Source organism: Miniopterus schreibersii (genome assembly GCF_964146895.1).
Source record: "Miniopterus schreibersii genome assembly, chromosome: 20".
NCBI classification, from domain to species: domain Eukaryota; kingdom Metazoa; phylum Chordata; class Mammalia; order Chiroptera; family Miniopteridae; genus Miniopterus; species Miniopterus schreibersii.
In genome coordinates this window covers 16,746,993-16,771,282 of record NC_138122.1, presented here as the reverse complement: position 1 = coordinate 16,771,282, position 24,290 = coordinate 16,746,993, and the positions used below count along the sequence as shown (strand labels likewise).

The 24,290-nt window shown below is 42.3% G+C and overlaps 1 protein-coding gene across 1 annotated transcript in view; it reads left to right on the top strand.

Moving 5' to 3' along the window:
• Positions 1 to 24,290, top strand: part of KREMEN1 (kringle containing transmembrane protein 1) — a 49,496-nt gene that overhangs the window by 7,772 nt on the left and 17,434 nt on the right. The window contains exons 2-3 of the mRNA XM_081123314.1: positions 8,702 to 8,864; positions 12,740 to 12,831. Of these exons, the coding sequence (XP_080979440.1) occupies positions 8,702 to 8,864; positions 12,740 to 12,831 (255 nt within the window). The remainder of the gene's footprint in view (positions 1 to 8,701; positions 8,865 to 12,739; positions 12,832 to 24,290) is intronic.

Sequence of the window (24,290 nt, the reverse complement as noted above, 5' to 3'; positions counted from 1 at the left end):
ACCCAAGAACTCTTGTATTATTTGGCCATCTCATATCAACCAAGGGAAGCTGAATAGCCCAGAGGCTGGCTTCCATGTAGCATTGGCTGCCCTCCAGGACACCACTACTGGGGAAATTTCTAGCCATCTGAAATTAAAAATAGAGCACAGGCAATACTGATAGAACTTGCCCAGAAGCTGGATTATATCAGTTTATTTTATCTCCTTTTAGACGGATTGAGAGCTTCAGACAGTGTGAAATAGGGTTGCTCAAGAGATGGCGAGGGAAAGTGTAGATTTGAGCCAGGTGTCTTTGCCTTAAAGCAAACTCAGAATATAAATATGCATATTCATTACAAAAGGGTTGTTGGTTCCCTATTACAAGTGGCTTCACAGGTTTTCTCTTTTTAAAGAAAAATCTGAATTTTTTTTTTTTAATTTTTAAAAATATATCTTTATTGATTTTAGAGAGGAAGGGAGAGGGAGAGAGAGAGAGAAACAATAATGAGAGTTGTCATTGATTGGCTGCCTCTTGCACGCCCCCTACTGGAGATCGAGCCCGCAACCAGGGCATGTATGCTGACCGGGAATGGGACCACCATCTCCTGGATCCTAGGCTCAACTGCCATGTCGGGTGGGGCCATCGGTTTTCTTTAAATAGCAGATTCCCCCAGTTTAAATAGCAAGTATTTTACTTTCAAATACTTGATTTACATAAACTTCCCTGGCACTTCTCATAGGTCATTGCTATGTAAGTCATGATTACTAGCTTAGAGATATAAATTGGTAAGGAAAATGGGGCACTCTGAATATGTCTGTAATGGTTTTTGTTTTTTTTACCCTCTAGCTCCCCAAACACCCGCTTCCCTCATTAAACTAGCATTTGCCAGGCACATTCTGTGTGGTCTGTAGTTGTTGAGGATTCAAAGATGAGTGAGATGCTCAAGAAACTCACAAGCTAGTGGAAGCAGGGCCAGGTGCTTCTTGAGCAATTACAGTTCAAGGTGATCAAGTCATTAAGAGCTGTGGCATCAGGACTAGTTTTAGAGCCCCTGGTTTCTATAGGAGAATAGTGCTGATTATTCTAGATCTTGTGCTTTCAAAGTGCTCCATCTTTTGTCTACTTTTAGTTTTTTTGTTTCCTTTAGAGTTGACTTACAATGCACTAAGTTGTCCATCAGAACTGAACTTTGGGCTTTAAAACATCTATGGTTCCTACTTCTTTATGTGAAAACTAGTGTGAGTTTTTTTAGTGTGAATTTTTTTCAAGAATGAAATAGATCTCTTTGTACTCAAATATTATATCAAGAGTGGTACCATCACCAAAGTGTGATAGAAAATGTTTTGGTGGTATTGGCAGTAAAATCCATAGAGTTCTGCTGAGTTCATTTTTTTTTTTTTTAATATATCTTTATTGATTTCAGAGAGAGGAAAGGAGAGGGAGAGAGACAGAAACATCAATGATGAGAAAGTCATTGATCAAGCCCGCAACCCGGGCATGTGCACTGACTGGGAATTAAACCCTGATCACCTGGATCCTAGGTCAACGCTCAACCGCTGAGCCACGCCCAGCCAGGCCATTCTTTAACTGAGTCTTGCCCTAGTCTCTCTGTATATGTTATAGAGCTAAATTCTTTCTTGAAAACTGCCTTTTGATTTTCAATTTGATGATTGTATGTGTTTATAATATCCTAAATGGTAAATATAAATTCTTCAAACATTACTGCATATTTGTGGTGACTGTACCTGACAAAAACACTTGTAGTACTTCATAGTGATGACCATGTCCAATAGGTCCTGCCTGGGTAGAAGTGAAGTGTATTCAAGATGAGAGCCAGATGGGAAAAGAGTGGTACCCAAGGAGCACTGTATTCTGGGCTTCTCTGCCTCGATAATTATGTGGTTTTCAAATTTTTATATAACAAGTAATAAGGACCCCTCTCTGAAGTGTTTTCATGGGTCTTATAGCCTCAGCCGTGTTGGGGTGAGAAAAAGTTGGGTACTACTGCCTTCCCAGGGCTCTGTGCCTCTTTACTATAAGGTTATACATAACTGAAATAAGTATTTCTAAAGTGCTTTTGAATGTGTGAGGGCAAAAGGCAATTTTGTACAGGAGCATAGGCTTTGAAGATGTACCACAAGTTCCCACTGGACACCAGTCTGTACTGGAAACCCAGCAGAGCAGCACATGTGTTGTGCAAACACTGACAACACTGTCACGTAGTCCTCTGAATATTAAAAGGTACTCTTTCCACCTAAGCCTTGTATGTCTATAATCTACCTAACTACCAAATTTTAGAGACATCTTTAAGAGAATAGAAAATAGTCCCATTGGAAAATGTTTTCAGCTATCTTATTTTAAGATGCCATAATTGAATTTAATGTTTATCTAGTTATGTCAATTCCAAACTAGGCAGATTCTTCCAACATAGGATCAATAGGAATGCTGAGTGGTCCTATGTAGAACAGAGACTTGACTTTGATGGGTTAAAAATAGTGACTCTCATAAGCATCACATATAAAGACTCAAACTAATTCTCCCAGAAAACTAGGAATATTCTAGACTCAAAGTGAGAAAAATGTTCTGTTTCTCAAAAATGTGATTTTAGCTTAACCTGTGTGGCTCAGTAGTTGAGCATCAACCTATGAATCTGGAGATCATGGTTCAATTCCCCATCAGGGCACATGCCCGGGTTTCCAGCTTGATCCCCAGGAGGGGGTATGCAGGAGGCAGCTGATCAAGGGCTGTCTCTCATCATTGATGTTTCTATCTATGTCTCCCTCTCCCTTCCTCTCTCTGAAACCAATAGTTGTAAACCACAAGGCTGAGGCCTGACTCCAGCCGCTAATATGTGCTTTCCATACTGTACCATATCGTTGCTAGAAGCTTTCTGTGAAGAAAACTTCTTTATAACTCTTGAAATTAAATACTCAATCCTATTAAGTTCTCTGTGTGTGCGTGTGTGTGTATTCTGTAAATATCACTTGCTCAGAGGGGTCTTTAAATTAGACTTAATGGATCTTGGGGCTGCATAAAAGGGCTTCCAGGGCTCCATGAACACTTCTGAAGTTATAAAATGTTGTGAATGTGATATTTGTCCGGGAGTAGGTCCCTTTCATTCGATTCTCCTAGAGGCCTGTCTGTGTACCTAAAATAATTAGGATTCCTGATCTAGTCAGCCCCCTCATTTCAGAGATTAAGAAGCATGAGTTGCAGAAAGGACGTGCTGTGCACAAAGGCCCCAGAGAGTGGCCAAGCCAGAGGCAGAGCAGAGCAGAGCAGACCTCTCACTCATCAGTTTTCTTTCCTGACCATGAGTGCTTTTCCTATCCTGACAGAGAGGTGATGCTAAGCTCTGCAGTCAGACAGCCATATTAGTGTGAGTCCAAGCCTGTTTCACTGCTTAAAAACTATTGTCCCTTTACAAGGTACTAGCTGCAGCCCTCTATTTCAGTATGTGCAATTTTTATAAACGTTAAACAATTGGCCATTAAATTTCTAAGTCTTCTGCAGGCCGGTCCTGTAAATTAATTGAAATCTTCACATAATTTTACATACAGCATGTGAGTATGTGAGATCCTACAGAATTTTAAGTATAGATATAAAAGTTTAGAATATATATGCCATCAGTCAGTCAGTCTTTTCTTTATACCCAACCCTTCTAAATTCCAAGCATAATGAACAATAATAGTCTTATGAGGAAAAACTCCAGCTAGCTTTTATTAGCCATGAAGGAGTTTGAGCTTTCACCCAAATGTAGTTTTTGCCCTCAGATCTAACTCCCAGGGGAATGACCTCCAGGCCTTCTAGTAGCAGGTCCTACAGAAAACAGCTGATCTACACAAAACCATGTGCTCAAGATTCTCAACTGATGATTTGTATACCCTAATGTGATTCTACTTATCTCAGAATTTTAATAAAATTAGCATTTCCAAATTTTAAAATGAATGCCATCTGCCATACTTTGAAGGATTTTGGTGATGGGAAAAGATAAGAATTTTCAACTTGGAAAGGTAGAATTAATCTTCTGAATGCTTTGATGCCAGCCTTGGAAATTTTTATCAGGGAAGTTTTCTGCTGTATTACTAAGTTTCTGCCAGGCTTATATGTAACTAAAGGGCTGTTTTCATTCATCCCCAAAACAAAAGATTTGGTTTTTCGATGGAAAGGTAGGGTCAAACAGAGATTAACTCTGTGAAGTGTTTGGGATCTAGCTAGAGAAGATAGGGAGGGAATAAAAGTTCCTGTTCTCACAGTTTATTATTCCTTTCTTTTCAAACACCTTCTCCCTTGTCTTCCAAGACCCACACACTCTCTTAACTTTTCTTTTACCTCCCCAGCTATACTTTCTCAGTCTTCATTGCCAGGCCCTCCTCTTACCAAGCCTGAAATGTTGGAGGGCCCTGGGCTCAGCCCCAGATGTCTTCGCTCTCCACACACAGTAATCCTGTTCTTTCTACACATAACCGCTGTTACCGCCACATTTCGAGCTCTAGCCTCAGGCTTTTTCCTTAACTCCAGGCTTATCTAACAATCTGCTTACTCTCTGTCTCCATCCAATTTTCTGAAGGGTGTCTCAAACTTAACTGATCCAAAACCAAATCCTTGATTCCACCCCAAGATACTCTGCCCTTCTTGTGTCCCCCCCCACTATATATAGTAAATGGTGTCACCACTCACCCAGTTGTGCAGACCCAAATCCCTGGTGGTGAACCCAACTCCACATTCTCTCAGACCCTGTCTTCCCTGTCTTCAAACCCCCAGCTTCAAAATATACCCAGAATCCAGTCACTTCTCACCACCCTTCAGCTACCACCCTGGTCCAGGCCATCCTTTCTTTTTAGCCTGTCTTCTGTAGTAACTACCTAACTGTTCTCCCTGCTGAGTTCTTGCCTCTCTACTGTTCTTTACCCACCCGGCAGCTAGACAGTTCTATTAAAAAATAAGTCATATCTTGTCACTTCTCTGCTCAAAACCTTCCAATGGCTTCCTCTCACATTTAGAACAAAAGCCAAAACCTAATTTACATAACCCTCAAGACCTTACCCGTCTTCCCATTGCCCACTTCCCCCTCTTCATTTCCCACCCACCCTTCCCCACCGCACACCCTACTCCAGTCAGATTAGCGGAGCTGCCTTACAGTTTGCCAAGCCTGCCAGGTACATTGCTGCTTGCAGGGGTTTTGCATTTGCTGTGCCCTCTGCCATTAACACTCTTCCCAAATCACTTAAGTGGTTTGCTTCCTCCCTTCGTCCGCATCTCCGCTCAAACGTCTCCTTTCCAGAAAACCCCCACCATTCAATCTCCATCCCCTTACTTACTCCATATTTCATTATAGCCCTTCTCACTATGTGATGTTGATTTGTTTATTATGAGCATGTCTGCAATTAGCATATAAGCTCCATGACTGCAAGGCATATAGTAAGTATTGAATATATATCTGTTGACTGAATTAATGACTACTGTCCTAGAGATTAGATCTACTGCCTTTGCTCATTCTTTCACTGAATGCATAAGTGTACAGCTGGCCATGTGATATTTTATTTTTTATTGGTTTAAGCTACTCCCTGACTATCTAGCCAAAGCTTATGCCAGTTTCATAGCAGTAGAAAGTAAGGGAGGCAGGGTCCTCATTACCTAGTACCACACCCTAGTATCCTGATGAAATCAAGATGCACTCATAACTTTGATCTAAACTACTCAAGTCTGTTTTTCTTGTTTTTCACAATTGACATGCTCTGGGCAAGTCTGTTCAAAAATAATCATGTATATTGCCTCAGTTTCCCTAGTGTAATGAGAACAAGATGGGGCCTGGGAGAAGTAGACTAAAGCAGACAAGCCTATACTTTCCCATTCTCTCTCTCAGATGCCACCTCATCCCCATTCATGAGGACTGACACATGTGTGGATGGCTGCCACATTCTTTTGTGTTACAAATCAAGTCATCTGAACCTCTGGGGACACTGACCCCACCACCCTACAGGTTGCTGTCTATTGCTAAGGCCTGCATTTCTGGCTCCTGGGCCACTCCTCAACCGCTAGTAGGAGAAAAAGATGTCATAACACATAGTAATTAAAATCCTAGTAATTGGCAAAGATTGGCTTGATGTTCTTAGAATCATCTAGCCTAGTGGTTCTCAGACCTGATTAGTTAACAGAATCACCTGGGCAGCTTTAGAGAAATTCAGGTTCCCAGGTTTCTCTCTAACCTTGCGGCTAGGAAAGAGCTGTGGTGTGGTTGGTATACACATCTATACACACAGTCTCACTCCATCTCCTCTCTTTCTTTAGCAGATCTTGTATAATGTTATGAAGCAAACCAACTAAGGGCAGGAAAAGTAGGAGGGGAGATGTTGGGGAAGGGTTTTCTGAGGAGGTAACATTTAGTGTGCCATGGCAAATATTAGGGGAATAACATTTTGGGCAGGACATAATGTGGGGTGTTGATGGAATTAAAAGGAGACCAGTGTGGCTGGAGCACAGGAGTGACCAGAGGAAGAGCTTGGGGTGTGGCGGGAGGGAGGACCCAGACCACATCACGGAAGGTTTGCAGACAAGGTTGAAGGGTTTGGGTTTTGTTCCCAGTACTCATGTCTCCCTGAGAACTTTGAGCACTGCCTGGAGAATGGGTTGCAGGAGCCCAAAAGTGGAAGCTGTGAGACTATACTGTCCTCTGATGGTGAAGGGGACTAAAGTGCTGGCACCCAAGATGGAGAGGAGAGGGTGGTTTCAGGGCATGTAGTTTAAGAAAGTCAACAGAATTTTCTGATGAGTGGGAAGTGGGTGAAGGAGAGGGTGGGGGAAACAATGATGCCGAGGGGGTTCTACTGGAGGCAGTATAGGGTGTGGTTGAGCACCCCAGTCGCCTCATCTGTAAAATGGCAGTATTAAGGGACCACCCCACTGGGTCAGTGGTGAATTGATATTTGTAAAGCACTTAGAACAGAGCTTGGCACACAGTAAAACACTCTGTAAGTATTAGTGGTGATGCGGATGACGGTGATTCGTCCAAGGTCGCACAGCTGGTCAGCAGCAGGTCCAGGACTAGAAGCCAGGGCTTAGTTTCTTGGTTCATTGTATTTTATGCTACACTGAGCTGCCTCCTTCAATTACCTTTGAACTTTTTTATTTTTGCAGACTCTGGTAGAGGGTTTGGTTGTTGTGGTACTTAAAGAGTCACACATCATAACATGAATGTCGCAACAAACATGATAAATTACTCAAGTGTTCTGTGCATCCCAGAATTCCATATTATTCCATATAAACCATGTTATCCCAGACAAAACACAGGGCCCAGATAGTGAGAGAAAGGGGTACAGGAAGAGAGATTTTTTTTTTTTCATCAATCCTCACCCAAGGATATTTTTGCCATTGATTTTCAGAGAGAATGGAAGGGAGGGAGAGAGGGAGAGAGAGAGAGAGAGAGAGAGACATATCAATCGGTTGCCTCCTGTACATGCCCTGACTGGGGCTGGGGATCAAACCTGCAACCCAGATACATGCCCTTGCCCAGGAATCAAACCAATGACCCTTTGGTGTTCGGGCAGACACTCCAACCACTGAGCAACACCAGCCAGGCCAGGAAGAGAGATTTTTAAATATTAAAAGAAATATCTTCTAGAATATAGATATGCTCATGTCATGTACATGCGTAGGCTGGAGCAGGCACATCTACTGCAACAGGAGTCCTTCACACCGGAAGGTATAGGTCAGTGCATGCCAAGGGAGGGAAGAAATAAAGCTCAGAATGTTAGTGTAACTCCCCTATATTGTCAGGTTCCTAGTGATACATCTTAAAGAAGTGTTTGAAGTGCTTCTATCTGTCAGTTTCAACTAAGCTAATTTTTAAAAATTGCTCTTTGTACTGTGCCTTTCTCATGAACCTCTGTGAATTTAATGCATGCAATATGTGGGGGGAAATCCTATCAGCCTCAGTTCCCATCCCCCCCCAAAGTCTGAGAAGCAGATTTTATTTAGAAGTACATTGTTGCACCTGCAAGGATTTTGTCATTTTACAAAATGGACCTGAGACCCTGTTCAGTGTGTCTTGTAGGAAGGAATTTCAGAAACAGGTGAGAGAAAATGCCAACTCGGCCCTTCCTCCCTGCTGTTGACTATTTTGTTGCACTTCTGTCTCAAACAGCATGGGGAGGACTGTTCTTCATTACCAGGGAATGTGAGTCATTCCCAGACTTGTGTGATTGGGATTCCAAAGCGTTGCTGTATCCGATGGTCTTATTAAATCCAAGTGTCAGTGCAGCCTTTCAGACTGTAGGGGAGAGCTCAGTTACAGCTGGTGACCTGGTTCTAGTTACCACACAGAGACACTGGCGAGAACAGTGACCCCCTCCGAGCACCCAGAATTCCTCATGGATGGCTGTTACCAACTGTTCCCAGATTTGGGGGTTTCCTGGTTCACTTCGTGGGCTTCAATACATTTCAACTACATGTTTATATCTTAGTTGGAATCTGTATACTTTAAGGGAAAATGTTCTAGTGTATGTAGACAAACTAGTGCCAAGATTAGCCCAGCATTTGGAAGGCACCTTGATTCAGATTTACTCAGCCCTAGCAATTTTAATTTTGCTATGTCCAGGATCTAGCAAGACACTATCCATTTCCAGCTTGGTCCAAACAAAACAAATAAAACATCAACCAGAGAGGGAGGAGACCATAGATGTTGCCAAAAAATTAGTTTGCTCTGTCTTTTCTTTCTCCTAGAATGTTTCACAGCCAATGGTGCAGATTATAGGGGAACGCAGAACTGGACGGCACTACAAGGCGGGAAGCCATGTCTCTTCTGGAACGAGACTTTCCAGCATCCATACAATACTCTGAAATACCCCAACGGGGAGGGGGGCCTTGGCGAGCATAACTATTGCAGGTAAGATGGGGCCACACAGTACTTAAAAGATAAATCTCTGGTCTCCTCTTCCAATTTTTTACAACCTTGCTCACAACTAGGGAAAGCATCTTTGTCTCCTTTTGGCCAACTCAGAGGCATTTCTTGTTACGATTTTTTAAATCTTTCTTTCACACCCACACATACAACCTCCCACTCGTTTCAACTTGGGTTGCTTTGACACTGATTTCCAGAGCTCTACTTTCCTGTCTGGTCACTTATATGTCTCTCTGGGACGGTTTTCTTAGTTGGCCCCTCCACCAGCGGGCAATCACAGACAGCAAAGCTTCTTAAGCTGCTGTGAATGTGGCCATCAAGCAAAAGCACCATCTGTGGCCCAAATCTCCCTCTGCTTCTGAGCAAAAAAACTGCCCTGCATTATCCACTTTTTGCCAGCCCAGGATAGCCTTTCTCAGGGAGCAGCGGAAGCCATCAAATTTGTGCTGTTTCCTTCCTTTCAATAGACAGGTGTTTCTTTGCTCTTCACCTGTTTGACTCTAGCAAGGGCTCTTAACCTGAGATCCACGATGCTTCAAGTGTGTACTTGCAATTTGCAGGGAGATGATCCATGACTTTGATCAGATTCTCAGTTATTAGGGATCCAAAACAAGTAAAGAATTATTGGTCTGTAGGGACCAGAGCAAAAATTCTAAGCACTTTTGGGTATAGTTTTGTTTTAGATGTTTATACCCAAGATCCTGGTAATGTGACTCATGGTTCAGGAATGTGCTGAATTTAATTATTATTGGGACAGGTGCAAAGGCAGCCTCTTGAGCCATTGGGACAGGGAAAAATGATTCCTGAGCTACACTTCTAGCTATACACAGTGTCCCTGGTTCCACCAGTATGTTAGAATCTCACCCATGGCATGTTGACCCAGCTGAGCCAACATATTTATACTTGCATTGCATAGGCCACACTGTTTACCTTTTGCTCTCTCTACATGTTTTTGTTAACACTCTAGGACCCTTGTGGTTGTCTTGAAGTCACCAGGCCTGTAGTCCATGTTCATTATCCCTGTGCATTCAGCTCTTTCCTTCACCTCTGTCCTAACTTGTACCAACTGGCCATTCTCCCACAGTTGTGTTGCATTATTTTCTAGTTTGTTACTATAAAAATATTAAAAGCTTTTCCAAAAAAATTATCAAAAACTACAGGCATATATTGTTTAAATAAAGTCCCCCATTTTACGTCTTTCCCCGCAAATTCCCCCCACCAAGCCCCACTTCCCAGAGGTAACAATTTATATATATGCTGCTTCACATTTTGCTGTCTCTTGTATTTTATTGTTAAAGTTACACGTGCTCATTAAGAAATTCTTTTACAATTTATTTTTAAAGCTATACATGTTCATTAAAACTTTTTTCATAATTAAAAATTTAACCCCACTCCATTCTGGTTTATTTCCTTCCCCTAGTTTTTCTATTCATAGGAACAGTTGGGTTGGGAAGAGTGTTTAGGAAGAGAAACCAGTGTTTGTTTTTTGTTTTTACATAATTACTTATATTCCTTTTTTTCAATATATTTTTATTGATTTCAGAGAGAGAGAGGAAAGGGAGAGAGAGAGAGAGAGAGAGAAGCATCGGTGATGAGAGAGAGTCATTGATCGACTGCCTCCTGCCAGAGATCCAGCCCACAACCCAGGCATGTGCCCTGACAGGGAATTGAACCGTGACCTGCTGGATCATAGGTTGATGCTCAACCGCCGAGCCACGCCAGCTGGGGAGTTACTTATATATTCTTGTTCTAAAGTGTATCTCAGTAGTGGGCCACTGGTTTGTCCTATTATTCTGTTGCTTTCTATCAAGCAAGTCTTCTCATAAGAGCTCCTGTTTTTAAGTCTGACATTAAGGTAAATTTGAAATTTCCAATGGGGTTTAATTTATATGAAAAAAATCTCTTTTCATGGATCAGCACCATGTTCTCCCCATAGGCTCCCACAAACTCAGTAGTATTCATTAAGAGAGCAGTGAGAGCCAGGGACGACCACCTTCCTCCTTAGCCCTAGCTGGCTGCAGCCCTCTCCTGCATTGATTTGATGGAATGTACCAGACCTGATCTCCCAGTTTATACTTCAAAAAAGAGAGGCTGACATTGTTGACTGTTATCACATCAGAGAGTCTGGGCCTTTTGTTTTTAGCACTGCAGTGAAGTCAAAGATGAATTCGCTTTTTCTTTATTAAGCTATTCTGATGCTTTTCAGAATGGTTTTGACATTGATAACAAACAGTTGTTTTCTAAGGCCTTTACCAAATACTACATCAAAGCTGAGTACTGAATAGAGGGAAGAAAATGACAGTGAAATACTGTTTGAAGAAGGGCTTTGTACAAGTTCTCCTGCTTTGATTTCTCAGCTGACATCCGACACTGTTTGTCTTGTGTGATGTTTCCAGATCCATCACAGTTGAGATGTCTGAGAGATGGCGAGTGATGGGAACGCACTTTTCTGGGCTCGACATATCTGGATTAGAGGGAAGACAGACAGACTGGGAAGAGCAGAATTGGCACTGGCACCTGCCTTTGGGCACAAAAAATAAAAGGACCCTTTGTGCTTCGGCGCGGCTTATCTTCTGGGCCACACAATAGACTTATCCCTCTTGGGCCTGATAGGGGTTGCTCCAAAGCTCCGGCTGCTGGGTCTTTATGCCCATTTCCGGCCTAACCGGAGTGTCAGGTTTCCAGTGTTCTGAGTCTAAATAAAGGGAGCTTGGAAAGCAGTGAAGAGAGGGAGGCTTTTCTGTGTGTCCAGTAACCCCTGCCCCTTTTTGTTCTGTTTCTTCGGTGTTGCCGTTTATTGTCATGGCATCTCTGAGTTGAAAAGACCTTAAAGGGCATTTATTCCAAGCCACTCATTTAGAAATGTGAAATTAACCTTTTAAAAATATTATTGCTATATCAGAAGTCGTTACCAGGATTACAGGATTGTAGGTTCTGATTGAAATGCTTTGGCCTAGTTTTCTTCAGAACTCTCTGAGAAGTTAGTATTTTGAGGGTAGGAATAGGACCCATTTTTTTTTCTTTTTTATTGAATTTATTGGGGTGACATTGGTTAATAAAATTATATATGTTTCGGGGGTACAGTTCTATAATACATCTTCTGTATATTGTATTGTGTTCACCACCCCAGGGACCCATTTTTATGAAACATAAGTTGACCAGCCTGATCCTGGTGAAAGCTCCTCAATAGAGCCTACATTATGTAAATTTTCCATATTAATAAAATGTGTCTCTACACCACGTTTTAACTAGCGCCTTGCATTCCCTTATGTGGCTATAACATATTTATTTAACCAATCCTTACTTGTTTTTTCTAACTTTTTTTTGTATTATAAAAATGCTGTGGTGAACATCTTTATAAATAATAAAGATTTTCTTAGAATAAAGTACTAAAGGAGAAATTGCCAAGTAAAGGGGGTTTGCCTATTTTAGGGCCTTTCACTCTGATTACCAAATCACCATCCTGACCATTCGCATCATTCCCATTTCTATCCACAGTATCAAGAGAGCACCTGTGCCCTTTCAGCCGTGGGAATTGCCATGTTCATACTTAAAGTGCCAATGCTGTTTGTCATGATTTGTTCAGTGGTCAGTTGTCCTGGTTACACTGTTTTGAATTTGTATAAACATGTATCACCTTTGCTTACTCTCCCCTATCCCCTCCTGCCCCCAAACTTTGAAGTATATGTTGGAGGAGAAAGATATTACCAATTTTTTCTTCATAAGAGGTGGCATTGAGATACATACCAATTATGAGAAATAACAAAAGTTGAAATATTCCTATTGGTAAAATGGAAAAGCAATGAGCCAGCTGACTTAAAATGATGGAAATGTTACTGGTATGTTCTTTACCCCAACAGAAATCCAGATGGAGATGTGAGCCCCTGGTGCTACGTGGCAGAGCATGAGGACGGTGTCTACTGGAAGTACTGCGAGATACCTGCTTGCCAGAGTAAGACCCTAATGCACCACCTGCAAGTTTCATGACACTGAACACTAAGAGTGCAGAGTGGAAAGCTGCTGCCGGAGGGCAGGTAGTTCAGGCAGGTGGATTTCATGAAGCAGGTGAAGGGAGATCCCATTTCCTTGATGGATAAACTCAACCGAAATGTCTGCTTCTCCCCAGTTTCCTTGCTCTTATTTCACAGGTAGAGGTGGCAACAGTAGCTCTGTAGCAGCCAAAGAAAGTACCGTGTACTTTTGTGAATGAATTTTTTTTAGAATGAATGAAGACAGTAAAACTAACTTATGACACTACCTATTATTTGGATTTAATGTGATATATCCCCTGAAAAATGATATTTAGTAAATATTTAATTAGATACCCTCCAAAGCCAATGTGATAGCTCTTTTCCTCACATTAGCATAAAGAGGTTCTGTTGTTTTTCATGAAAACTTACAACTTGTCCCTTTCACTACCAAAAAACCCCCAGTTTCTTCAGTCTTTTATTATGAGGCCTGTTTTCTAACAGTTTCACTCATTTATTCCTATATTCCGTGTTTATGATAGGCAAGATACAAAGGCAGGAAGATGCCCTGACCCTCAGAAAATATAGGATGTGGCAGGGAATCGTAGAAAGATACTTTAAAACAAGATAAAATATATTGTGGGAAGATTTAAAGTACAGAAACCAAAACTAAACATGGTACTATAAGGAGGTTACAAATGTAGTGTTTGTAATATCTTTCTAAATATGCCAAAGGGGCAGGGTTTCTGAGTTACTAGAGCTGAAGAGCAGGACATAATAACAATAATAATAATAATCATAATAATTCTACCTGGGTTATTTTTTCCTTGTTATTTAAACCTGCTCCTTGCCCTGCCTCCTTCCTCACCCCTCAGGTCAAGAGTCTGTGTATATAGAGGGATATGGTGGTTTGCATGGAACCGGGGACCCCCTCACTTGCTCTCACTGCAGCAATCCATATTCTGGTGCCTCAAGGGGAAAGGGCATCCCCTAAACTAGTGCTGTAGGCCCAGTACTCACCTTTCATAAGTTAAACTTCCAAATGTCACCCCTTCCTGGCAGTGAGGCCCTAGCTTCCCTATCCTTCCAACCTGAGTATGTCTTGATTCAGTCCCAGAATTGAGAAAACAGTAAAGACCAGAAGAAAAGGCTTTTGCTCAGTCGGCTTAATCAAATTTTTTAAATGAAAAACATCTCATTTGGCCCTAGTTATGTAAAGAAGAAAGGGGCAGGGGGAGAGGAAAGCAGATTTTCCTCGGTCCATTTGTTCGACACAAAGATAGTCTTTTAGTACCAGCCTATGTCATTCTCTCAGGAATGGCAAAGAGGGGATTTCAATCTGGGCACTTTTATTTGGAAAGATAATCCTCAACTTGCATTTATAAAATATAATTTGGGCCAGTGGGAGCTGACTCAATGTGGTCACTGAAAACTAAGTTTCAGAAGAGAGAATTAGAGCAAAAGTGGTACAAGCCACCTAGTACCCCTCTAATTCATAATATTTGTTGGATGTGCCTTGCTGTTCCAAAAAAAGGAAAATTTAATATCATTTCCTCTTTTATGGCCCTTTGGTAACCCTCTCAAAGCTTCTAAAGCTGGCCTTGAAATGGTCTGAGTAGGGAGACTTACAGAAACTGGGAATAAGAACTGGGGAGTACCTAGTTTGAGGGAGTGGGGAATGGCTGGCTTTGGTTCTTTGGAAAAGCCTTACGTTCACCCTGTGGGCACCACGGCTCCCCACCAAAGCTGAGCCTCAAACCTTGAGTCTGGCAGGACATTGTGCATCTCGTGTATCTGATTAACATAGTTGAGAAAAACTCCTGTGATATTTGCAGCAAGAGACCTTGGTAATTGCCTAGTGGGCTCAACTGAGATACAGCCTGCCTATTTTAGTACATTTTGCCCTATTTCTGGATGTGGAGTCATAATTTTCATGAATAATACTAACCCTCTGTGTGAAGCCCGCTATTCATGATTAGCACTGAACTTGTCATACAGGAAAAGGCCTGTGACATGATCAGACTCCTGGAAAGTTCATATCTGAATATAACAGACCCAGCAGGAGCCAGGGGGAGTGAATGGTTAGGGACAAAGCAGACTGTGGTTGAATGGTGGGCCATTGTGTGAAGACTGGAATCTCTGCCCCTTGGCGTGTTACGTAGAGAGCTAAAACGGGCAGGGAGGCAGAGAGGCAGGACCACTCAAAAGGGGGCCCAGGGAAATTTGAACTGTGCTCGTGACTTATGGAGCACGGATCAGAACTTACTGTTAAAAGGATAACACTCTGAGGTAATTGGATTTGCTCTTTAAGCCACTTCTGCCCATGTGTTTCTCAGAAACCCCAAGTTTTTAGTGCAGGCAAAAAAACACAGATTTTTAAAAGCAAATTCCAACACCATCAAATTTATCATCCTTCTAGATTCCACTCTAAATCTGTAAGTCCTGCTGGTTTGACTGTTGAGGGGGAAATCATTTGACTTAAAATCTATCCTTTGCATATCTCTCTTTTGTAAAAAACTATCCTCATCATTCTAATTTCCATTTATTTCACTGCTTTTGAGGGACATGCTTGTATGGACCTCAGCATTGCTTTTGCTTTGCTCTATTTTATCTATGGGTTCTTTATAACAGTTTGGTGTGTTTTTTTAAGTAAATAATCTAGTTGTGAGCAGGGAGAGGAACCTGCAAATGGCATTAAAGACAAGTATAATTTTCTTCACACACAGCTGATTTAGGCCACAGGCATGAGAAACTTACCTTCTCATCTTTGAGAGCTAGTTTTCGTTTGCTATAAAACATTCACCTGATTTCTACAAACCCAACTATAAAAATTCATCTTTGAAATAATTAGTGAAATTTGAATATAGACTGTTAGATTATATTAAGCAATCACTGTTCATTTTATTAGGTATAATAAAGTTCTTTTCAATTATAGATACGTACTGAAATATTTGTGGTTGAAATAATATTATATCTGGAATTTGTTTTAAAACAGTCCAGCCTCCCCAAAAGTAAGTGGGTGGAGTGAGGGAAATAGATGTAACAAGAATGTTTTTTTAAAAAAGTGGACATTTGGCCCTGGCCGGTGTGGCACTGAAAGGTTGCCAGTTCGATTCCCAGTCAGGGCACATGTCCAGGCTGTGGGTTTGATCCCTGGTAGGGCATGTGCAGGAGGCAGTCGATCAATGTTTCCCTTTCACAATGTTTCTCTCTCTCCCTCTCCCTCCCTCTCTAAAAATCTATTTAAAAAATAATAATCTGAGAATCAAAAAAAAAGTAGACATTTGTTGATGTGGGGTGACAGGCTCATCATTCTTTCCTACTTTTGTGTATATTTGAAAGTTTCCATTGCAAAATATAAATTTTATAATATGTATTTTTTAAAAATGCGTATATACAACATTCAAAGTATCTGGATTCAAATGTGTAACAAGAGTAACCTAAAAGGTAATACTTTTACATGTAGCTCACAGGCATCTGTGTTAGTTATTAAAATTAGTGATTACAGTTTTTGTTATTGAAGTTAATAAAGCTATTAGTTATTTAAAGTTACTAAAACTGTTATTTAAGTTAGTTATTATTAAAGTTAAAGCTAGTTATTATAGTTATTTAAAGTTAGTCACTAAAGTTTAAAATCACAAGGACTTTAGAGGCTATTGGCTGTGACAAATAACACATTTTGTGCTCTGACCGTATGTGAAACCTTATACAGCATGGGGAATACAAGGATGGCATGGTCTGCAGCCTGTGGTGGGAAGCCCCTAGTCTAGAACTGAAGACTGGCACATAAACAATAGGCATATGTAAGATACTCTATAATAAGTGAGCTGAGCAAAAGGTTGGGAGCACCAAAGAGGGGCAGCTGCCCTGACATCTGTTTGTCACAGAGGGCTTCTCCAACATTAAGTTTCCTTATAAAAATGTAGTCGTACAGTCACCAGGGATCTTACTCAGAAGCAGATTCTGATTCAGTAGGTCTGGGATCCACTGGTGACTCTCTATTTCTAACAAGCCCCTGGGATGCTGGAGCTGCAGGGCCACACTTTTTAGTAGCCAGGCTCTAGATGTTAGGTCAAGTCGAGCAAGGAGGACATTGGAGGCAGAGGGAACAGTTTGTGTGCACACGCACACACACACACGTGTGCACACAAACACACAAATTCCCAAGCAAAGTCATTGTTGCTGAGACTGAAATTTTAAGAAGGAAGGCAGGAGATGAGGTCTGAGAAGAATTAAGTGGAGCCTGATAATGGAAGGTCTATGGTCTGCGTCTGGAGCCTGGACTTGACCCAGGTAGATGGTGATGAGGCTGAGGAGCATGGAGTGTCAGAAGGAGACTTTTCTCCATAGTTTCCTAAGCCTCCATATTAAGGATTTAGGGCGAAACTTCTTCCTGTTAATCTGTGAGACGTTCTCTAGTGATTGTATCATTCACACAGACCATCCCTGCGAGGATGCCAGTGATAGCACCTGTGCAATATGGGGCCTTTGGTCAATCTCTGGCAGTGACCTCACTGGCTCAAGTTCCTTTTAATTAAATAGCACCATGGCCTTGTTAAAACAGGTCTGTGTTCCTTACAAAAACACAGCCCAAAAAACGGATTTGAAAACTTCCAGTTGTGATCCCTAATAAGAGTTTTTAAAGCTATGTTCAGAGTTTGAGTGAAAAGCCAAGGGCACTTTGGCAGTGGTGGTCAAGGCAGTCTCTCAGTTATAGGAAATGTTTTGTTTCTGTCAGCATTTTCTGCATTTTACTGTCAGCACTGATTTTTAGTATGTTTTAGCTTTTATTTGAGCTGTTATTGAGTGCCTGCCATGTACAAAGCCCTTAGATTCACATGATCTTATTTAACTTTTTCAATGGTCCTGTGAGGCGAGTGCCCTGTCCTCTTCTAACCACCGCCCCCATTCAAATGAGAATATGAGGCTAGAGTAGTTAAGTGACTTGATGAGGACTGCACTCTGAGCCAAGCAGAATTTGAATCTAGGACTCATAATGGCAAGACCAGTGCCCTTTCCTTCCAGTACTCAAGCCCCATTTCTCTTATTTCCTTGAAAACAGGGGCCCTGGGATGGATCCAGGCTACTGTTGAGGTCATTCTTGAGAATTTTCTTTGTGGATTGTTTGGGAATTAGAGTTTGAAATTCTGATAGTATGCCGAATTATTAAGATTGCCTTTTTGACATTGTGGAAACCAAAGGATTAACTCAGTGGCGACAGAGGGTCTGCAGTTCAAGCTGTTAGCTCTAAGTCATTTTCTTTTCTTCTTTGGGTTTGGGAATTCCCGAGCCCCAGGAGTAAAGCAGGCTGCAATGGTATCCAGGAAGCATTTGTTGCGCAGCAGAGCGGCTCTGTAGAATGTTGGACTGTCTCCGCGGGTGTTCCTAGCCCAGCTGTTCTCAGCTGGGAAAGGGCTCCCAGAGTCGGACCCTTTGCATGAAACACTGCATCAAGCAGCCTTGTCCAGGCGTCAGGGTCTCCCAGTGTCTTCATTGTATGAGCTGAAGTTCACCTTGAGAAAGATACTGTGCGTCAACACTGTACAGCTAAAACAAAACCTCACACTTTACCAATAGCCAAAGCAATATTGAAGTGAACATTAATAATATAAATTATGCATACTAATTCTTTCACCTCTTCTGTCTTTCCATTACAATTACGTAATGTTTTTAATTGAACCCTTTAGACTGCCCAAGTTAGCATTGTCAGAATCCTGTTTTTTATTGTTTGTTCTTGCTTTATATGAGTAGTTTTGTTTTCCCAACTAAACTAAGATTTTCAAAGATAGGAGCAGGGGTAGCTCTGGAATTTCTGTGAAGGAGAGGCTTAAGGTAGGAAGGAGGACTCAAGGATTTCTTTCAAAGCTGTATTTGCGTAGCAGGCACCCTCATTGTAGTTGGGTTGTATGCTACTTATGGAGGGGTGCTGGTGGAATTTATGGAGGCTTTCCTCTGTCAAGCCGTATTAACAATTTTCCACAGTGGAGAAACACCTAGAACAGTGGAGGCCATAACAGGTGCTCATAAATATTCTTGATGACGTGAAACCATGCGTCTTCCAATAAGAAAGGAAACACAAACTAGTGAAAAGAATGCAGACTTGAGAATCACACCAGCTTAGGCAAAATGACTCTCCCCTGGGCCTTGGTTTCTTCATCTGTGTCTTCCAGGGTTATTTTGAAGATTAATGAGTAAAATATACATTACCCTCAGTCCAGGATCTAGCGCATGGTAGGCAGGGAAGTACTGGCAGTATTGAGGTGGCCTCTGTCTTCCCCCAAGGAAAGACTACCACTGGCATGTTCCTGTCATCCAGTTCCTAAATAGGCCATTCCTAACCAGTGTGTTATTTCCATTCATTCCTTTTTCACCTGACTGACCATGGGGCTCAGTAGCATGCTGCAGCATTTGTGGTGGCATTGCACTCCGGGGACACAAGAGGCCCAGCATTTGTTCTTACAATGCAATTTTATAGTTTCATTTATTTATTTTTTAAATTTTTTTTGTTTTGTTTTGTTTTGTTTTGATTTCAGAAAGAAGGAGAGGGAGGGGGGGGAGATAGAAACATCAATGATGAGAGGGAATCCTCAATTGGCTGCCTCCTGCACACACCCTACTGTGGATTGAGCCCGAAACCTAAGCATGTGCCCTGACTGGGAATGGAACCATGATCTCCTGGTTCATGGGTCAACACTCAACCACTGAGCAGCGCCGGCCAGGCGGTTTTATGGTTTCAGATCTGGCATCTACTCAATTAGTTTTTGTTTTGGGCAGTGGATATTATTTAATTTTCCATTAAAAAATATAGGCTTTCTGAACCAAATGGACATTTTCCTCAATGACATATATACTGTATTTCTAAAATGTTCTACAGCACAGTTGTATAAAGCATACTAATAACTTAAAAAGGGATGATTTTACTGAAAATCTTCACACCAGCACTTGCCTGTAAAGAATGTGTATAAACATAAGAAGTAGTCCCTACCCTCAATCTTATGATATAATTAGGAATCTGAGTTATAAACATAGGAGAAAATTGGAGACCAGCCCACCAATTATATAAATAAGTGAATTATGAGGTAGAGTGCTTTGAGTTTTTGAAGATGAAAGGGCTCAGGGTGGGTTGTGGAAATTAGAGGCATCGTCATGGAGAAAGGCAGATGGAGCTGGATGGGTTAGGGGACACCCGGTCAGGGACAGGCTGACAGAGACTTGGAGGAAGGACACAGGATTGTTGTGCTTGTGGGTTGGGAACCAAGCTGCCAAAGTAGAAAAGTAGACAGAGAGGAACCAGATCAGACCTTGAAAGCTAGAGTTGATTAGATGGGGACTGACATGCTGAAAGCCCTGGTTTGGGAAGATGAGCCCAGGGTACATTTATAGGATGGATTGGAGGAAGGAAGTTTGGAAAGGAGAAGATGGGTATGGATTTCTAAATCCAGGGGATAAGGGCCCTGGTCATTTTCAGTGCTATAATGGCAGCAGTGAAATAAGTCAGGAAGGGTTAAATCCAAGATGCATTAAGGAAGAAGACTGAACTTGATGACAAGTGGAATATATAAGAGATGAAACAGCAGAAAAAGTAAAAGATGACTCTGTGGTTCCTTGCCTCGGGCATTTGTGGTGTCCCTGAGGAAGAAAGTTCAAGTCAACAAACTGAGCTCTTCTTCCCAGAGACACAGCAGTATTTCCTCTTGAACTTGAACTGACCTTTTGTCACGTAAGGTGTCTATTACTGCCTAACAAGCCACCCCAAACCCTAGTGGCTTAAAACAACAACAGATTATCATTTCTCCTGATTCTGTGGGTTGGCTGACTTTCTGCCAGGCTGTTCTTCTGCTACTCTCCTATGGGCTCAGTCAGGTGGCTGCATTCATCAGGGGCTCTGTTGGGGCCAGGACATTCAGAATGGCTTCAAGACTCTACCTGGGTGACTATTCTTTTCAGCAGCAAATTCAGACCTCTTCTGTGGTGGCTAGCTTCCAAGGAAGAGGAAGCAGAAGCTGCTGGTTCTCTTAAGGCATGAACTCAAAAGTCCACCCCATTTTATTGATAAAAGCAAGTCAAAAAGCGAGCTCAGATTCAAGAGTATATGAAATTGATTCCAACTATTAAAGTAGGAAATGACACACATGTATGGTGGGAGGGAAGAAATTCTTAGAGCCTCCTTTGGAGACTGTCTACCACATGAAATAACCAGAAATTACGTTTCGAAGAGGAACTCCCACCAGAAGAGAAGTGCCACTGGGACACATCAGGGCAGTATGGGGATCAGAATCCTTAGGAACTCTTACTACCTTCCCCTAAAGCTAAAATTTTATAGGGGAGAAAAGGTGGTTATTTATTTGGGTGAGTTGTTATAGACTCGAAGACGTATGTGGGGCTGCTTGAAGATTCAGAGTGACTGAAAAGGAGAGTTGGTATTTAGGAATAAATTGATAGATGTTAGGTGGGGCCATATTTTTATAGGACTTGGACCAAGATGGCAGCTGGCAGATTTGGAATGGTTTTAGATGGGCGGGATAGGGCGCAGTATGCTCAGGGTCACAGGCTAAGAATGTAAATAAACCTACACTTACCAAACTGATTCTCTGATGGAAGTATTCTAAATGACTGGTCCTGTGATAAGACTCGAGCAGCAAAGTCTTGTGTGTACTCAGTCCTTGTTCCCACAGAAGTGCTCATGTCGAGAATGGCATCAGGTGTCAGACTGGTGGGGTCAGACCGGGCCTTGGCTCAACAACCTCAGTACCTGAGTTCTGGCTAGAAAAGAATTCAGAGCTAAGACTCAAACTATAAGAAAAATTTATTTAGGAAGTCACAGAGGTAGAAGTGAGCAATAGAAGAAATGGGCTCAGAAAACAAATTACAGACGCAAAAGAAGGATCCTTAGAGCTTAGGAGAGAGAGAGGGAAAGGTAAAGAGACTGAGGGGAAAGAAGACAGGGAGGGGAAAGGCCTAGTCTTGCTCCTGGGAGGGAGCTCACTGGTCGTTCATCCTAAGGGCTTTTAAGGGTGGGGACTTTAGGGAAGGTCCCAGGGGAGGATCTCAGTAGAATATTCATCGGCTTTCCATGTGTGTCCTTTCAGGGTGGAGGTCTCCACTGATTGGTCGATGCCAGGGCATCACTTGTCTAGTTTTGCTGCTTTTCTGGGCTTAGAGCTGAAACACATCTGAGGCCTAGATGTCATCTTCAGGGGTTAATGTTAAAGGAGTGGTCCTGAAGGGGCCCACATGGGAGGCTCATGAGGCTACTCTTTGGCCCCTTGTTCCTTCTTCAAGGGGGTCTACCACATGACTGTCAACATGCCAGGGGAGGAAAGGTCAGGGAAGGGTCCAAACCGCCTGAACAGCGATATGCTAGGGAAGAAAAGGTTACCCTGGGGGCGAGGTCCTTGTTTTCCCAGTTTTGCCTGTTGCTAGGCACCCAGGGTTTCCACCCTGGTGGCCTTCTGCACTTGGCCTGTCTTCTTTGTTCTGCTCACGTCAGTCTGCCTATCACAGAAGGAAGAAATATGCCACCAAGTCACCAATGCTGAGTGCCTGGGGCAGAAGGTGGTTTCTGCCACACAAGGTTAAATGACATTTAAAATAAGCAGAGTCACTGCATCATTTCTGAAGAAGCAGATTTTACTTATGAGAAAAAATAAAAGATATTCTGTAGACCCAGGGAAGAGTTTTCTAAAACACAAGACAAGAACTTTGCTTTTAGTTTCTTAAATAAATGTCCCACATCTGGCCAGAGCCCTAGAATAGAAAACACAGTAACAGTCAGGACTTCTTACACAAATTACTATCTGCAAATGCATATTCAAATTGAGCTTTTACCATAATGGGCAAGCTTTATGTCTTTGTTAGGAATTGTTTGATTGCCAGGAATAGAACTCCCTCAAGCTGACTTGAGCAAAAGGGATTTATTGGAAGGACATTAGGAGCACATCACAAAATCCAACCCCAGAGTCCCAAGAACCTGGGAAGAAAGTTTCCACTCTTGCCAACTCTCTCTGGGGCCACATGGTCTCCCACCTCTGCCTCTCTCTCAGCATGGCATCCATTCTTCCTGTTTGTGGACCAGCAGAATCAGCTCACCCATCAACTCACGCAGCTCAGGCATGGCTGGTCACTTTAATCCCTACTTGACAGAACCCTACAAGTCCAGTGTCTGCAATTCACTAACGGGAATCCCAATTCCAGCTTCCTGGGAGAGAGAATCTGGTGGCCCCAGTGGGAGTAAGTGGTGGCCAAAGGAGTGGGTTCTTTGGTCTGTCCCCAACAAGCAGCAGTTGTGGGAGCAAATCCTCTGAGAAGGTGCTGTGGGCAATAGGTGGTCCTCAGAAAAGGGCTGTCAGCTCTGGAGGCCCCAGGGAGATGTGTGTAGCACCTTCACAGTGAGGCCATAGTTATATTCAAATGTAACACGTGTTTAATAAGCCTGCCTGGTTGCTTTCCCAACAGGTCCTTATGATAGTCAAAGAACAATAGTTCCTGGGTTGATCTGAATAGAGGGCCGTCTCCCCTCAGCCGCCTCTAAGACTTGTCTTTCAGGAATTCTGAACATCTGAAGAGAATGATGGTAATTAACCATCATGAGTTTTAAAGCATCAACTATGATAAACAAGGGGTCTGTTTGTATCTTAAGATGATTTTTTAAAAATTGAAAGTGATGAAGCCTCTTTGGTAAGACAAAAAATGCATGACCAAGCCACAGGACTTTACAGTGGTCTTGGAAGTGAAAAGGAATTTGAGAACAAATATCCTTTTTCAAATGGAGTTTTCTTCCCTGCTTCTGGGAAGAGTGAAGGGTGGGTTACAGCCTGGAAATCCACTCAGTTGACCAGTAATGCTTTTGAAGACTACATGACGTGTCTTCTCCGGCGAGACTCCCAGCCACACTTTCCAGTGCAACTCAGAGGGCAGTGGCATCTGCACAGAGGCTGGCCGTTGTTTCAGAAGCTGGCTTTGTGGTGCAGAGTGTTGAAGGACTAACGTGTTTGAGGATTCTGTCTTTAATGTCAGGGAGTTGTTTTCATTTAGCTCCCCAGACTGGGCCTATCAGGAAAAGGGGCCAGGAACACCAAGAAAAAAGCCCTGGTGTGAGAATCTGCACCCCTAGAGCTTCACTGCATTTCCATCTTGTATGCCCCCACACAAGGCCCTTAATGTCACTAAACCAGTTTCTCCTCTGTCACACAGCAATAGTATCTTCTGTCCTGCCTTCCTGAAGGGCTCTGGCTTCATGCAAGATGCTTACATGAAAGTGCGCTGTCTGCCGGCCAGATAGATATAAGAGATTAATATTTGAATATCTGGAATCAAACCCAGTTTTCGGAGTGGCTGCCTTTGATTTCTGTCTTTTAAGTCAACGCTGTTTTATGTTTCTATTACTAAGCAAGTTGTTCCTGTTTGTGTGGCAAATGATGAAAGCCTTATTCCATATAATGAT